Below are 18,447 nucleotides of genomic sequence, written 5' to 3'. Positions count from 1 at the left end.
ATCTGTGTAGAATATTTGTATATGTTAGGTGTTTGTATAGTTGTGTAATATGAATGTGTGTGTAATGTGTATGACTAGCTATGTTATGTGTGGGTAATATGTATGTATATGTGTGCAGTGTGTGTGTATCTGTATTTTTGACTGTACAGTGAACCCTCGACTTACAATGGCCCTGACATACGATAGTTTCAACTTTTTAATGGGCTTTCAGTGCCCATCGTAAGTTGAATACAGCATTACCTTATGATGCCTTTGTATGTTGGGACAATTGCGTAAAACGGCTGTCCGGACAGTTTAATATGCCATGTTCCATTACTGGACTACAGTATTGTATCCTGCACACACACTGAGCTAAATAGCGCTGACTATTACAACTGCCGCCGGGCCTTTTAATGTGCCTCGCTCAGCCGTACATGCTGTAGTACTAAGCATGTGCAGGGAAATGCATGTCTGGCAGCCAGGGCATATAGGAAAAATAAACATTTTCGCTGGGTAACCCCTTTAAGAGGCCACTGTATATTTGTTTATAATGTATATACACATGTGTTTATGTATAAATGCGTGTAAGCAGTTTATTGTAGCACTATATATAAGTATGTGGTCTATCAGTACTCCGTATGTGTGAGTTATAGAAGTACTATGTATAGGTATGGTATGGCAGTACATATGTTAAACTTTATTTCATTTGTTTGGAGATGTTACTATGCTAAGTGGTTTCCCCGGGTAAAGAAATACCTAGGTACAGCTCCTCCCTTTGGTCTTAGTTATATAGTACTATGGAAAGGGGGTCTGTGCCCCTGCTTAACTAGTCATCTGATTTATGTATTATGGAGTCTGCTCAGTTTTCTGCATTACTAGACAATATCGCCCACTAAGACTCTTGAGTACAAAACGTTATGGGCCTAATGGTTCTCAACCAGTTTTCCCAAAGCTGTAAATTAAGATATAAATGAATTAAAGGTGTTCTCCGGAGGAAATTCTTTTTTTTTTTTATTTCTATTTTGTCTTGTCCACAGTGCTCTATTCTGACACCTGCTGCCTGTATCAGGAACTGTCCAGAGCTGGAGAAAATCCCCATTGCAAACCTATGCTGCTCTGGACAGTTCCTGACACGGACAGAGGTGTCAGCAGAGAACACTGTGGACAAGACAAAAAAGAAATTCATAAAGAAAATAATTTCCTCTGTAGCATACAGCTGCTAAAAAGTACTGGAAGGACTAAGATTTTTTTAATCTGTTTAACTTTCTGGCACCAGTTCATTTAAAAAAAAAAAAAGTTTTTCACTGGAGTACCCCTTTAAGAAACAACTTTGCAAAGGTTGACGGCCCAGGGTATGTTCTTTTAGAGGCATCTCTACATATTTATTAGAAATCGTATTGGTCACTGGTTTGTCCTGTAAATTCTCTATATAAATGCATGCGATAGGCTAATAAGTGACCTGCACATTACATGGAAATGCTGTAGGGATTTCCAGTTTAACCATGGCAACTTCTAGGCTAATTAGAGAGGACAGTGTCTGGTGGTTGGGAACAGAAGACGTCTGCAAATTAACCAAATTCTGTTCCATCATTTTTGACAATTTAAAATCCCAGTACTGTGACAGGAAGCAGAATTTTCTGCCCTCGTTCTTTACATTAGGTGCGGGGAAATTGTCACAGAAGAATGTAACCTAACAGAAGAAAATGTTAGAAAAAAAAATATCCAATACTCATCTGTTTAAAGGGGTACTCCCGTGGAAATTTTTTATTTTTTTTTTTTACATCAACTGGTGCCAGAAAGTTAAACAGATTTGTAAATCACTTCTATTAAAAAAAATCTTAATCCTTCCAGTACTTTTTAGGGGCTGTATACTAAAGAGAAATCCAAAAAAGAAATGCATTTCCTGTGATGTCCTGACCACAGTGCTCTCTGCTGACCTCTGCTGTCCATTTTAGGAACTGGAGAAAATCCCCATAGCAAACATAATCTTCGCTGAACAGTTCCTAAAATGGACAGCAGAGGTCAACAGAGAGCACTGTGGTCAGGAAATCACAGGAAAAGCATTTCTTTTTGGATTTCTCTTTAGTATACAGCCCCTAAAAAGTACTGGAAGGATTAAGATTTTTAATAGAAGTGATTTACAAATCTGTAAAAAAGACAAGTAATGTCCGGCACAGCTGAGACTGATAAATATAGGACCGATGGTAGGAGATCTGTAAGGAGGATGTAAATCTGAACTGTGGTGGTGCTCTGACTCGTATTAGCAGTAGATATCTTCAGACAAGTAGATGAAGAAAAGAGTCGGCAAACTCACCAGGCTTCGTTCAAGAGTTCTTCTTTAATGCAAAATACTCACAATACAAACATCACAGTGGAGGGAGAAGGATCGGTGCGGGGGGTATCAATGCTTGGCAACGGAACTGTTTCACACGATATACGTGCTTCTTCTGGCCCTAGCAACTTAGAATACTGAACTGCTTCTTATACAGGTGAGTGGCTGGAGCTGATTAATCAGGTCCGCCTTTCTTGACTGACGAAACTGATATGGGCGTAAGCCATTCAATTGGGTTAGGATGCTCTATTCACATTACGTCAGAAGAAGACAGTGTAACATTTAAAATACAAATAACATAAAGTGCATTTTAAAAACATGGTGCATAATCAATCTTGTCATTTAAGCGTAAGGGACCTGTAGCTGACGTTCGAGTTATCCAGTAAGTTTCACGTTGTAAAAGATACCTTTCTATGTTCTGTCCTGCCTTGGGTTAAAAAAATAAAAATGATTTACAAATCTGTTTAACTTTCTGGCACCAGTTGATTTAAAAGAAAAGTTTTTCATGTGAGTGCCCCATTAAGTCCTCACCACTTCAGCACTGGCACTTGGTGGTTTTCATCTTTATTGTCCTTTCATGACCTGCTACTGACAGTCACTGACCTCTTTTAGAGAAGAATTTGGAAGGACTTAGAAATGTGTTGCACAAGTGTAAATAAATGACTTTTTTTTATTCCATTTGAAGCTTAGTTTGGACTTGGCATCATTTATAGACCCTGGGGTAAGGAGATGGATTGCATATCTCTGGCCCCAGCAGGAAAAAAAACCACAGGTGTCACATGCAACCCCTTTAAACAATAAGGGTGCGTTCACACATACAGGATCCTGCGCAGATTTGATGCACAGGATTTGTAACTGCAGATTAGAAGCTGTGCTCATTTAGTTTACATTGAAATCTGCAGTAGAAAATCCTGTGCATCAAATCCGGTGCATCCTGTGTGAACGTACCCTAAAGCTGCAGTTGGGCACAGTCATGGACTGCTGGCCCATTTATTTTATTTTTTTTGCCAGGTAGAGGTCTCCAAGCAGATGAAGTTTTGAAGGCACTATGGGGGGCATTTACTAATCTTTTACTATGTAGTCTGTTTTTTACCCTGTTTTTTTCTACTTCATTTTTGACTATGTGCGACAAATTTACTAAATTGTTGCACGGCATTAATAAATTTGGCACACATAGGCAAAAGTGGGAAATTTACTTCATGTAGTAGAAAAAATAGTCTGTTCCTCTTTCCTGCTGTCTGAATAGGTTTGGCTGCTAGGTTTCCTTCTGGATCTTTTGTTTTTGAGTTTTTTTTTAGCTTTTTCACCACATCTAAATAATTCAATAACTACAGTGGTCCCTCAAGTTACAATATTAATTGGTTCCAGGAAAACCATTGTAAGTTGAAACCATTGTATGTTGAGACCATAACTCTATGGAAACAGGGTAATTGGTTCTAAAGGCACCAAAATGTCATCCAAAATAGGAAAAAGTGACAAAGAAAAATAAGTAGATAACTGATATAGATAAAGCAAATCCCTACATATAAAAGTAATAAAGATCTGCTGGGAGCTGTAAATCACTGTCTATGTCAGTGTTTCCCAAGCAGGGAGCCTCCAGCTGTTGCAAAACTATAACTCCCAGCATGCCTGGACAGCCAAAGGCTGTCCGGGCATGCTGGGAGTTGTAGTTTTGCAAAAAATGGGGCCACCCTGCTTGGCAAACACTGGTCTATGTAGAGGACAGGAGCTTCTTCAGGGGTCCTGTACAGTACAGGCAATGTCCCAAACAAGTAATGGAGTCGCCCTCACCTGGTGTCCAAAAGAGCAGCTAACCCTGATACAGGTAAAGTGTACAGAACATGTAATACCAGACACCAGTCAGTGCATACACTTCAGTAATACAGGGGTTTTACCAGTGAATGCCCATTTTGATTGGTTGGTTCTTCCAGCCATTGACACGTTTTACAGATCTGGACTGTCTGTAGCATTGTATGTTGAGTCTGGTTTCAACTTACGATGGTCCAGAAAAGACCATTGTATGTTGAAACTATTGTATGTTGAGGCCATTGTAAGTTGAGGGATCACTGTAAATTGTAGTCATGGCTCAGAAGTGGTAAACGGCGTTTAGTGTGTGTGTGTGTGTTTATTACATTTTTTTAACACAGTTTTTTTCTCCCTAAATGTACTTACACTTTTTTTTTTGGTTACTTCTTCTACAGATCTGTGTATCCTGTGGACTCCTTCGGATTCGGTGGACTACTTCGATGACCAGCGTTTTTCTTTGCTTGATGTTAATAAAATGGTTAACGAGGGCTTGTGGGGGAGTGTTTTTTGTAATAAATTTTTTTTAAAACCTGTTGTGTTTTATTTTTATTTTACTTTACTAGACAGGCTTAGTAGTGGAAGCTGTCTTATAGACTGAGTCCATTACTAAGCCGGGCTTAGCGTTAGCCACAAAAACAGCTAGCGCTAACCCCCAATTATTACCCCGGTACCCAACACCACAGGGGTGCCGGGAAGAGCCGGTACCAACAGGCCCGGAGCGTCAAAAATGGCGCTCCTGGGCCTAGGCGGTAACAGGCTGGCGTTATTTAGGTTGGGTAGGGCCAGTAACAATGGTCCTCGCCCACCCTGGTAACGTCAGGCTGTTACTGTTTGGTTGGTATTTGGTTGAGAATAAAAATAGGGGGACCCTATGCGTTTTTTTTAATATATTTAATTATTTATTTAAAAAAAAAAAAAACGCATAGGTTCCCCCCTATTTTCATTCTCAGCCAAATACCAACCAAACAGTAACAGCCTGACGTTCCCAGGGTGGGCGAGGACCATTGTTACTGGCCCTCCCCAGCCTAAATAACGCCAGCCTGTTACCGCCTAGGCCCAGGAGCGCCATTTTGGACGCTCCGGGCCTGTTGGTACCGGCTCTTCCCGGCACCCCTGTGGCGTTGGGTACCGGGGTAATAATAGGGGGTTAGCGCTAGCTGTTTTTGTGGCTAGCGCTAAGCCCAGGTTAGTAATGGACTCTGTCTATAAGACAGCTTCCACTACTAAGCCTGTCTAGTAAAGTAAGAAAAAAACACAACAGGTTTTAAAAAATTTTTATTACAAAAAACACTCCCCCACAAGCCCTCGTTAACCATTTTATTAAAATCAAACAAAGAAAAACGCTGGTCATCGAAGTAGTCCACCGAATCCGAAGGAGTCCACAGGATGAACGGATCTGAAATGAGAAGAAAACAAAAAAAATGGGTTAGTACATTTATTATCACCTGCTCACACATCTCCCGCCCCGCACGACTACAACTGCCAGCATGCCCTTACAGTAAGGACATGCTGGGAGTTGTAGTTGTGTGGTGCAGGAGATGTGTGGGCAAGTGACAAGCTTGTCCCCTGCCCCCAGCTGCATGACTACAACTCCCAGCATGCCCTTACAGTAAGGTGGGGCGGAGGCCGGGCACAGTGTTTCCCAACCTGGGACTTGTAGTTTTGCAACATCTGGAGGCACCCTGGTTGGGAAACACTGTTTTAGGCCAGTGTTTCCCAACCAGGGTGCCTCCAGATGTTGCAAAACTACAAGCCCCAGCATGCCTGGACAGTCAAAGGCTGTCTAGGCATGCTGGGAGTTGTAGTTTTGCAACATCTGGAGGCAACCTGGCTGGGAAACACTGGCCTAAAACAGTGTTTCCCAACCAGGATGCCTCCAGATGTTGCAAAACTACAAGCCCCAGCATGCCTGGACAGTCAAAGGCTGTCCAGGCATGCTGGGAGTTGTAGTCTTGCAACATCTGGAGGCACCCTGGTTGGGAAACACTGGCCTAAAACAGTGTTTCCCAACCAGGGTGACTGTTTTAGGCCAGTGTTTCCCAACATCTGGAGGCACCCTGGTTGGGAAACACTGTTTTAGGCCAGTGTTTCCCAACCAGGGTGCCTCCAGATGTTGCAAAACTACAAGCCCCAGCATGCCTGGACAGTCAAAGGCTGTCTAGGCATGCTGGGAGTTGTAGTTTTGCAACATCTGGAGGCAACCTGGCTGGGAAACACTGGCCTAAAACAGTGTTTCCCAACCAAGGTGCCAGCATGCCTGGACAGTCAAAGGCTGTCTAGGCATGCTGGGAGTTGTAGTTTTGCAACATCTGGAGGCAACCTGGCTGGGAAACACTGGCCTAAAACAGTGTTTCCCAACCAGGGTGCCAGCATGCCTGGACAGTCAAAGGCTGTCTAGGCATGCTGGGAGTTGTAGTTTTGTAACATCTGGAGGCAACCTGGCTGGGAAACACTGGCCTAAAACAGTGTTTCCCAACCAGGGTGCCTCCAGATGTTGCAAAACTACAAGCCCCAGCATGCCTGGACAGTCAAAGGCTGTCCAGGCATGCTGGGAGTTGTAGTCTTGCAACATCTGGAGGCACCCTGGTTGGGAAACACTGGCCTAAAACAGTGTTTCCCAACCAGGGTGACTGTTTTAGGCCAGTGTTTCCCAACATCTGGAGGCACCCTGGTTGGGAAACACTGTTTTAGGCCAGTGTTTCCCAACCAGTGTGCCTCCAGATGTTGCAAAACTACAAACCCCAGCATGCCTGGACAGTCAAAGGCTGTCTAGGCATGCTGGGAGTTGTAGTTTTGCAACATCTGGAGGCAACCTGGCTGGGAAACACTGGCCTAAAACAGTGTTTCCCAACCAAGGTGCCTCCAGATGTTGCAAAGCTACAAGTCCCAGCATGCCTGGACAGTCAAAGGCTGTCTAGGCATGCTGGGAGTTGTAGTTTTGCAACATCTGGAGGCAACCTGGCTGGGAAACACTGGCCTAAAACAGTGTTTCCCAACCAGGGTGCCTCCAGATGTTGCAAAACTACAAGTCCCAGCATGCCTGGACAGTCAAAGGCTGTCTAGGCATGCTGGGAGTTGTAGTTTTGCAACATCTGGAGGCAACCTGGCTGGGAAACACTGGCCTAAAACAGTGTTTCCCAACCAGGGTGCCTCCAGATGTTGCAAAACTACAAGCCCCAGCATGCCTGGACAGTCAAAGGCTGTCCAGGCATGCTGGGAGTTGTAGTCTTGCAACAACTGGAGGCACCCTGGTTGGGAAGCCTGCGCAACTTACCGGCTTCCGTAGGATCCAGCGCTGCACGACACTGCCGCGCGACAGTGCCGCGCGACGATCTCCGACAGCGATCGTCGCTGGAGCCTCGGAAGGGTAAGTGAACTTCTTCGCCGGTCCCCTTCAGCTGTTTAGTTTTGCAACAGCTGGAGGACTACAGTTTACAGACCACAAACCAGTGGTCTGCAAACTGTGGCCCTCCAGCTGTTGCAAAACTACAACTCCCAGCATGCCTGGACAGCCAATGGCTGTCCAGGCATGCTGGGAGTTGTAGTCTTGCAACATCTGGAGGCACCCTGGTTGGGAAACACTGTTTTAGGCCAGTGTTTCCCAACAAGGGTGCCTCCAGCTGTTGCAAAACTACAACTCCCAGCATGCCCGGACAGCCAATGGCTGTCCAGGCATGCTGGGAGTTGTAGTCTTGCAACATCTGGAGGCACCCTGGTTGGGAAACACTGTTTTAGGCCAGTGTTTCCCAACAAGGGTGCCTCCAGCTGTTGCAAAACTACAACTCCCAGCATGCCCGGACAGCCAAAGGGTGTCCAGGCATGCTGGGAGTTGTAGTCTTGCAACATTTGGAGGCACCCTGGTTGGGAAGCTTGCGCAACTTACCGGCTTCCGTAGGATCCAGCGCTGCATGACACTGCCGCGCGACACTGCCGCGCGACAGTGCCGCGCGACGATCTCCGACAGCGATCGTCGCTGGAGCCTCGGAAGGGTAAGTGAACTTCTTCGCCGGTCCCCTTCAGCTGTTTAGTTTTGCAACAGCTGGAGGACTACAGTTTACAGACCACACACCAGTGGTCTGCAAACTGTGGCCCTCCAGCTGTTGCAAAACTACAACACCCAGCATGTCCTGACAGCCAAAGCCTATGGCTCTCAGGGCAGGAGCCCGGGCTGACATTACAGTGCAGCCGCCCGGGCTCCTCATACGGTCTCCCCGCTACCCCCCTTGTCTCCCGCCCGGGCTCCTCATACGGTCTACCCGCTACCCCCCCCTTGTCTCCCGCCCGGGCTCCTCATACGGTCTCCCCGCTACCCCCCTTGTCTCCCGCCCGGGCTCCTCATACGGTCTCCCCGCTACCCCCCTTGTCTCCCGCCCGGGCTCCTCATACGGTCTACCCGCTACCCCCCCCTTGTCTCCCGCCCGGGCTCCTCATACGGTCTACCCGCTACCCCCCCCCTTGTCTCCCGCCCGGGCTCCTCATACGGCCTCCCCGCTACCCCCCCCCCCCTTGTCTCCCGCCCGCGCCGCTCAGCTCCCGCTGCTACAAGACTACAACTCCCAGCGTGTCCTCACTGTAAGGCCATGCTGGGACTTGTAGTCTTTCAACAGCAGACAGATGGGAGTTGTGTGGTGCTGGCAGGTGAGAGGGGGGGGGGATATAAATCACTGTAGTGCCCCGGTAGCGCAGTGAGGGTAGCGGGGAGAAAGTATGTCGGAGCCCGGGCGGCAGCAGCTTTTCCTGCTCCATGTTGGAGCTGGAGTAAATTTAGTCAATTTTTATGGCCGTTGCGACAGTTTATTGCGCAACTGCGACTGTCTCAGTTAATAAATTCCTGACCACTGCAAGTAAAAACTGAAAACTTGCGTAAATTAAGCGGGAAATTTTTTTTTTACTTTCTAGCTCTTGCTAGGGAAAGTCGCACAATTTATAGGGTAGGCGCAATTGCGACAATTTTGCGCCAAAAATAGTCAGAAAAAAATGACTAAACCCCTTAGTAAATGCCCCCCTATGACTTCTAATGTTATACCTACATGAAGAGTAATGTTTTTTTCTGACCACTATTTCTGCTCTACAGGTTTCATCTCTAGTTTTCAGTTGTCCCTGTGAGGCTGGGTAGAGCCTAGCCTCTATTATCCAACCCCCCCCCCCCCCCATACACTGCACACACACACAAACACAGGAGGATGTTGCTCTTTTATCTTTTTATAGTACACCCTAAGACGCAGTAGCATGGAGGACATTTTAGAGCAGTATTGAACAGTCTAAAGTGTGAATGAGGCTCGGGGGGGGGGGGGGGGGGATATACGCTTATTTACAGTTATCTTGCGTAGGCTCTTTGCAATCTCTCTGTGTTTCTGCCTGTGCTCTCTGAACTTACTCCCCCTCCTATTTCACTTGACACCCCTACCTTCTCCATAAACTTGTATAGACAGCATGTAAACTGACCTCTCAGTGAGCTGCTAGTTCATCTTGTAAACACATGAACTGTGCTCTTTTTTTCACTGTGATTAAAGTTTAGCCAGGGGGGGGGGGGGGGGGAGTAACCTGATAAGAGGAGAGAAGCACTTTTCTCTAAGCTTTATATGAACTGATGATATGTTGTAATGACACTTCTTTTTACAGGTGACTGTGAGCAAGCCCTAAGCTATTGTACTCAAATGTTTCTTTATCTTCAGTCTCTGGGGCAGGAAGTAGCTGTCTGACATCTAACTCTGTCATTAGCTGTGATAGGACTGACTTGTCATATGGTATATTCTTCCTCTTTTCACTCTCAGAGAACTATCTCTCTCCTGTCTCATTGTGCAGTGAGGAATGAAGTAACTAGCTTTTCCTTATTCTTAGAGATCAGTATATCTGGCAGTCAGAATATAACTGGAGGGATATAAAAAAAATAAAACCTAACACTGTATTTGTATACTCTCAAAAAGAATACTTTAAAGGGGTTATCCAGGAAAAAACTCAACTGGCTCCAGAAAGTCAAACAGATTTGTAAATTACTTCTATTAAAAAATCTTAAACCTTTCAGTACTTATGAGCTTCTGAAGTTAAGGTTGTTCTTTTCTGTCTAAGTCCTCTCTGATGACACCTGTCTCGGGAACCGCCCAGTTTAGAAGCAAATCCCCATAGCAAACCTCTTCTAAACTGGACGGTTCCCGAGACACATGTCATCAGAGAGGACTTAGACAGAAAAGAACAACCTTAACTTCAGAAGCTCATAAGTACTGAAAGGATTAAGATTTTTTAATAGAAGTAATTTACAAATCTGTTTAACTTTCTGGAGCCAGTTGATATATAATAAAAAGTTTTTTCCTGGATATATCTAGAAATATGCTCTGTATTTAAAAAAAATGTATTTATTTGTTTTTTTTCTCTATCCTTTAAGTAATCTTTACTGCTGCCGGCATAGGAACTTCATTCACTGCTGACTTCACATAACACCGGAGCAAATGATTGTGTTACAACATGCCAGACCGCCATCTCAACCAGAGCCATCGGCCTTTCCATCCACCATAGCAATGGGCAAAAAGCAAATAATACTTCCTGTGCAGCCTCATTCAGACAGAAGACTTGCCCTTGTATCTCCACCTCCTCCAGAAGTCACACACGATGAAGTTGTCGAGCAAGATCCGTCCTTGGAAGACCTTTGTAAACCACTTTCATGTAAGCTGTGTAATGTTACTTTGAACTCTGCACAGCAAGCTCAGGCACACTATCAGGTAAGGGGAGTAGAAGCTAGTTCTACTTTATCCTTATTACAGTTATTCCTAGCATATATAACACTGTATAGCCCATACTTTAGAGTGGCAGCTCTGGGAAGATGTCTGTTTAAGGGTAGGGTCCCACAAAGTGTATACACTACATATTTTGCTGTATATTTTCTGCTGCCGATTTTGCTACCTATTAACTTTAAGCAAACAAAATGGTAGACTAAAATTCATATCAAATGCTGTATCCTTTATTGAAGTTACATAAAAGGGGTTATCCAGGAAAAACTTTTTTTTTATATATCAGCTGGCTCCAGAAAGTTAAATAGATTTGTAAATTACTTCTATTAAAAAATCTTAATCCTTCCTGTACTTATTAGCTGCTAAATACTACAGCAGAAATTATTTTCTTTTTGAAACACAGAGCTCTCTGCTGACATCATGAGCACAGTGCTCTCTGTTGACATCTCTGTCCATTTTAGGAACTGTCCAGAACAGCATATGTTTGCTATGGGGATTTCCTTTTACTCTGGACTGTTCCTAAAATGGACAGAGATGTCAGCAGAGAACACTGTGCTCATAATGTCAGCAGACAGCTCTGTGTTTCAAACGGAAAATAATTTCCACTGTAGTATTCAGCAGCCAATAAGTACAGGAAGGATTAAGATTTTTTAATAGAAGTCATTTACAAATCTGCTTAACTTTCTGGCACCAGTTGATTTAAAAAAAAAAAAAAAAAAAAAAGTTTTTCACCGGAGTACCCCTTTAAGGTTGTTCTTTTCTGTCTAAGTGCTCTCTGATGACACGTATCTCGGGAAACGGCCAGTTTAGAAGCAAATCCCCATAGCAAACCTCTTCTAAACTGGGCGGTTCCCGAGACACGTGTCATCAGAGAGCACTTAGACAGAAAAGAACAACCTTAACTTCAGAAGCTCATAAGTACTGAAAGGATTAAGATTTTTTTATAGAAGTAATTTACAAATCTGTATAACTTTCTGGAGCCAGTTGATATATATATAAAAAAAAGTTTTTTCCTGGATAACCCCTTTAAGCAAAGAGACAAAATAAAATCACTTTAAAAAAAATCACATAAAAATGATTGCACGGCAGTGTATTGCACAGTCCCTTGCAGGCCAAGGGACTGTGCAATACGCTGCCATGCAGTAGTTTATTGATGTACTGAACTTCGATGCACTGAACCCATATATTTTGCACTGGTACACTTTATCACTTCATGTGCCGGGAGTGTTGTTTCAATGCATATTATTCTGTTTTTGCACTTTGCATGTGGCACTTTATCCTCTATACCAGTGGTCTTCAACCTGCGGACCTCCAGATGTTGGAAAACTACAACTCCCAGCATGCCCGGACAGCCATCGGCTGTCCGGGCATGCTGGGAGTTGTAGTTTTGCAACATCTGGAGGTCCGCAGGTTGAAGACCACTGCTCTATACCCTTACATATATCCTAGGAGAAAAAAAAATTCTCTAGCCAGCCGACCTTATCACTATCCTGTAGGTACTATATTTTTTTAATGGTGGATATTAAAAAGGACATAAGGAAAGTGACATGTCACTCTAAAAAGGGAGTGAAACGCCGACACTTTTCGAGCTGTCGCTCTTAGTCATGACTAGCCATAACTAAGAGCGACAGCTCGAAATGCGTCAGCGTTTCACTCCCTTTTTAGAGTAACATGTCACTTTCCTTATCTCCTTTTTAATATCCACCATTAAAAGTTAAGTTTTATCGGATCCTCTACACCTGGGAGCTGGATTTCTCCTTCCCTTTTTTCTTCTATGCTACGGGGAGTGGCGGCTCCCTGCATCCGTGCTCCAGGACCTCTATCAGATGACTACTGTTTATGGACTATATGGTGAGCTGATCTACACCCTTTGACTTTCTTTTTACTGTATTTTTTTACATATTTTGTGTGCTTTTTATGTGATTTTATTTTGTCTCTTTGTTTAATGTGACTTCAATAAAGGATACAGCATTTGATATGCATTTGAGTCTACCATTTTTTGTAGGATGTAAGTTTATGGGTAGCATCACTGTGATGATGGAGTTTTTGTAGGATTTGCATCTATTGACTTCAAGGTATAGGAAAATACAGAGTGTATACACTACATGGGACCTTCGCCTACATTAAATCTAACATTGTCGCCCATCATTTTGACTGCTGTCGCCAGTTGCCATCTGTCACATTCATTCATGTCAAAAAAGGTGCTGATGGTTGTCAGAAAGAGATCTAAATTGGTTTTTATGGCCATCTTTACTGATATACTGTCTGTAGCTAAAGTTCCTCATCTCTATGGGCCAGTTTTATATGCAGTCACATAACCTTGTGTGCGGCTTTCTCAAGAGGCAATAGTGGCAATGACACTATTGCCACTATTGCCTCTTGAGAAAGCCGCAGGTGCGGCGAAACATGTAGAGGCGGCAATAGAGTTTGCATTTTAAAGCGATACCAGTATGATCCCTCTCTCTAGTGGCCACTGCAGGGCCAAGTGAATTATTTTTGGAGATTGCTCTCCTGTTAACAGTTGTACTCACATTGGATCATCTGGTTATCATTTTTATCCATTTTTTGTTGGGATATCATTTCATAATAATAAGTAAAAGTTACGTTTTAGGGGTAGTTTCATAAGGGGTTTTATACCCCGGGCTTAGGCCCAGGGGTTGAGTTCTAATTGGTCAATTGGCCCCTTACTGCCCTAGGGTAGTTTATTTGTGTTCATTCACATATCCTGTCTTCTTCTCTGCCTGCTATCTACACTCCTCTCTTCCGGCTGTCCCACCTCCCTCCTTGTATCTAGAAGGAACATATTTCATGAACTGGACAGGAGTTGTGCAGTGTCGTCATTACAGCACTATCTTATCATTTAAAATAGAAAGTCAGGCAGCTGTAAATGGAGCCAAGTTTAATTTCAAGAGGCACAGTGAACATTTTGGTTACAATACCAAGATGAGGCACAAAGTCTTGGTGATCTTAATACATAGTGCTGCCACTTGAACATCAGAGAATTTAACTGAACAAACTATTAAAGGGGTACTCCGCTGCTCAGCATTTGCAACAAACTGTTCCAAACGCTGGAGCCGGCGCTGGGAGCCCGTAATGTCATAGCCCCGCCTTCTCATGACGTCACGTCCGGCCCCCTCAATGCAAGTCTATGGGAGCCGTCACGCCCCCGCACATAGACTTGCATTGAGGGGGTGGGGCATGATGTAATGAGGAGGCGGGGTTATGACATCACAATCTCCTGGCGCCGGCTCCAGCGTTCGGAACAGTTTTTTTTTCCAAACGCTGAGCAGTGGAGTACCCCTTTAAATGGAAAAACACTGTAGTTGAGCCAGCACTCGGGTAAAAAAAATCTTTAGTGCATATGTTTGATTGACCTGATTTGTTTGTGGGGTAGATACCGATATTGTCGCTTTAGTAATGTTGTGATCCTGATGTTTTTGTTAAGACATTTTTTCCTCAGTGCTTTTGTTATCGTTCCCTTACCCCTTCCTGTCTTCGCTTTCCCCTTATCTTTTTTTTTTACCCTCTTCCCTATTTTATTGCTGGAAATTTTTTTTAGAAATTTGATAAAAATCCATAAATAGGGCAGCAGAAAAACACACAGACAAAAATATTATATTCCTAAAATATGCTATTTTAGGAATAGGCACAGAAAAACAGAAAAGTTTCAGGTCAAGGACCTTTAACTATGCCATGATTAAAGTTCCTTGACCTGAAACACGTCAAATTTGCTGGGGGGTCTTTTTCTGTGCCTATGTAAATATAGTTGTTTGTGTGTTTTTCTCCTGTCTTATGGATTTTTGAATAAATTCAGATTTTTTACTGGAGTGCTGGTTCAACTAAAGTGTTTTTTCAGTTTGAAATTTTGAGGATCGCCGTGCACTTTCATCACCCAGGTGAGCTAAAACAAAAACATTATTTTTATCTACTAAACAAAATATAACACTAAAGCATTTGTGTAACCCTCTGCCTCTGGTTCCCATTGACTTCACAGGGGCCACACACCAGAAATGTGTCCCATTACACCTGCCTTAACTTCCAATTCATCTTCCACTATTATCAGATGTAGCTCTCTTTTATCCCTAGACCAGTGGTTCCCAATCTTTTTTTGCCCAAGCACCCCTTTGCAGTCCATTTCCAAAAATGATACCCCCCATATTAGCAACATTTTTGTAATTAATATAGTATTTGTTATGTCTAATTTATTTGTGTTTCTTTACCCCCATTTCCTCTTCCCAAGCCCCCTGATCCTCTCACCACCTATGTATGCAGTCACTCCACCAGAAGAAAAGTGAGTGCAGCTCTGGAGTATAATACAGGATATAACTCAGGATCAGTACAGGATAAGAAATGTAATGTATGTACACAGTGACCCCACCAGCAGAATAGTGAGTGCCGCTCTGGAGTATAATGCAGGATATAACTCAGGTTCAGTACAGGATAAGTAATGTAATATATGTACACAGTGACCCCACCAGCAGAATAGTGAGTGCCACTCTGGGGTATAATACAGGATATAACTCAGGATCAGTACAGGGTAAATAATGTAATGTATGTACACAGTGACCTCACCAGCAGAATAGTGAGTGCCGCTCTGGGGTATAATACAGGATATAACTCAGGATCAGTACAGGATAAGTAATGTAATATATGTACACAGTGACCCCACCAGCAGAATAGTGAGTGCCGCTCTGGGGTATAATGCAGGATATAACTCTGGATCAGTACAGGATAAGTAATGTAATATATGTACACAGTGACTCCACCAGCAGAATAGTGAGTGCAGCTCTGGGGTATTATACAGGATATAACTCAGGATCAGTACAGGATAAGTAATGTAATATATGTACACAGTGACCTCACCAGCAGAATAGTGAGTGCCGCTCTGGGGTATAATACAGGATATAACTCTGGATCAGTACAGGATAAGTAATGTAATATATGTACACAGTGACTCCACCAGCAGAATAGTGTGTGCATCTCTGCTAAAGCGCGGCAATGGAGTGCTTATTTTCTCCTTGCCCCATTCACGGTGTATGGGTCTTCTTGCTGTCCCCCTGCATGTCAGTGACTGGGGATCTCAATGACAGGGAGCGGTATGACATCAGAACAGTTGCCCCCGCCACTGAGAATCCACAATACACTGTTCCCCTTCATTAACATCCCCGCACACACACTGCCCCATCACTGACATCCGCCCCACACTGCCCCCTGTCACTTACATCCTTTACACACTGCCTTCGTCAGTTACATGCCCCCCACACTGTCCCCCGTACTTACATCCCCAACAAACTGCCCTGTCACTTACATCCCCTTACACTTTCCCCGTCACTTACATGCCCCCCACACACTGCCCCTGTCAGTTACATGCCCCCCACACTGTCCCCCGTACTTACATCCCCAACAAACTGCCCTGTCACTTACATCCCCTTACACTTTCCCCATCACTTACATGCCCCCCACACACTGCCCCTGTCAGTTACATGCCCCCCACACTGCCCCGTTACTTACATCCCCAACAAACTGCCCTGTCACTTACATCCCCTTACACTTTCCCCGTCACTTACATGCCCCCCACACACTGCCCCTGTCAGTTACATGCCCCCCACACACTGCCCATGTCACTTACATGCCCCCCACTTATATCACCCCACACACTGTCCCCGTCACTTCCATGCCCGTCCACACACTGTCCCCATTACTTACATCCCCCACACACTTTTCCCATCACTTACATGCCCCCCTCACTGCCCCCGTCACTTACATCCCCCCACACACTTTCCCCGTCACTTACATGCCCCCCACACACACTGCCCTCTTTGCATACGGTCTACACGTTACATTTTATATCCTGTATGCATGGAGAAAGGGAGAAAACTAGCGCTCGCAGTGCAGCTTTTGCAGGCATCTAATAGCGATCTCAGAGACGACTCTGCAATCACTTGTTTCTGACTGCGGGGCTATGCACATTACAGGAACTTTCTTGGCACAGGGAAGAGGGCCTCCTCTCACCTCCCCCGAACCTCCGTCGCCAGGCCCACAACCTATCCAGGCACACCTCCCACTATAATGCCAATTATTGCGAAGTCTGGCAGAATACCGGCGCGGCTGGGGGCATCAACATTGCTGCGCTGGTATTTTGCCAGACCTCATATGAATTTGCATGAAGCAGCCGCAATTACAATATTTTTTACGCGTACCCCTGGTTGGGAACCGCTGGACTAGACTATCTTCAGATGTGCCAGATTTCAAAGAGAAATTTGTGTTAGATAGTAGTAATATTGTGCTACTACGGACACTTGTCAATTCACCTTTCCTAATCTCCAGAGTTTTCAGACTTAGTTCACCAGCTGCCTGAGATAAGCAGGAAAAAAAAATACTTTATATTGTGTAAATACATTGGGAGAGATCAAAACTGGAATCTGGTTGATGTTGGCGACATTAATTTTATAAATTCCGCCAATCGTGTTCTTATGTAGTATGATAAAAAATATATGGTATTAAAACTAGGACATCTACCGTAATACGGTGGTGATACTTAAAGGGGTTATCCAGCATTTTTTTTCATCCTGCCTGGACTGCCGCAATAAAAAGAATGAACTTGAGCTTACTCCCCACTCCCCTGGTGTTGCAGAAATCAGTCTCCCGTCCTTCAGGTGTCAGTGTGTTGTTATGGGCCCAGGCCCGTTCAATAACACTGCCACTCAGTGTATCACCGGCCCAGGCGGGACATCTCTGTGGCCGGCGATTTGCTCTGCGCAGTATTACATGTCAAACCCCCAAAAGCCGGATAAAGACCAGGGCGAGAGAGAATCGATTCCAGGAGCACCAGGGGAGTGGTGGAAGGTAAGTTAAAGGGGTACTCCACTGGGCAGCATTTAGAATATTTAGTTCCGGACACAGGGGTTATCTATCAATAATGATCTTGGCTAGATCATTTTTGTTGTTTGTCTAGATGTGTTTTTCTTTTTGGCAATGCTGCTCCAAATATATTATTTTGTCACAGTGACCATGATAAATTTCATGCAGATCTGCACCCAGATCATTTTCTAACGCCGCTTTCAGATCGTGTCTACCCTGCTTCTGAGGAGCTTGTTTGTCTGTGTGTTTGGCTTTATTTGTTTCAATTTTAAGGCAAATTAATGTCTAAAAGAAGGTCTGCAAAGAGTCTCACATTTGAATAGTGGTTTACCTTGCCACAGGCCAGGAAAAAAAAATTATTGTTCGAGAGACGGAGGTTTTAGTTGAACAGATTTTGTTATCATCATATGTCGGATATTTTTTTAAACTTGGGCACATAAAATTGTTAGATTTTGGCCACTCCTAACAATCTTATTGTTTCTTACGTCTTTACCATATCTGTTTTGTACCTTAAAAAATATATCTGATTGTTTCAAATGAATAGCTGCTTTACTTTTCATTTGCACGTTTTTCTTAATTTTTAACTTTTTATGTCTTTAAACGCTTATTCTCTCTCTCTCTCCCTTTCTCTCTCTCTCTCTCTCACTCTCTCTCTCTCTCTCTCTCTCTCTCTCTCTCTCTCTCTCTCGCCGTCTCTTTCACTCTGGCTGATCATATTTTATTTTTTGCAAACAGACAGGAGTA

General features: G+C 44.0%; 1 protein-coding gene across 5 annotated transcripts in view; it reads left to right on the top strand.

The window, feature by feature from the left end:
- The window catches only part of ZMAT3 (zinc finger matrin-type 3), a 96,209-nt gene that overhangs the window by 43,545 nt on the left and 34,217 nt on the right, over positions 1–18,447 (top strand). For all 5 annotated transcript variants that reach the window (XM_056565229.1, XM_056565227.1, XM_056565226.1 and 2 more), the window contains one exon: positions 10,500–10,833. In XM_056565229.1, coding sequence (XP_056421204.1) covers positions 10,564–10,833 — 270 coding nt within the window. In that variant the 5' untranslated portion in view covers positions 10,500–10,563. The remainder of the gene's footprint in view (positions 1–10,499; positions 10,834–18,447) is intronic.

This window comes from Hyla sarda, chromosome 3 (genome assembly GCF_029499605.1).
Source record: "Hyla sarda isolate aHylSar1 chromosome 3, aHylSar1.hap1, whole genome shotgun sequence".
Lineage (NCBI taxonomy): Eukaryota > Metazoa > Chordata > Amphibia > Anura > Hylidae > Hyla > Hyla sarda.
This window is presented reverse-complemented; position numbering and strand designations above follow the sequence as displayed.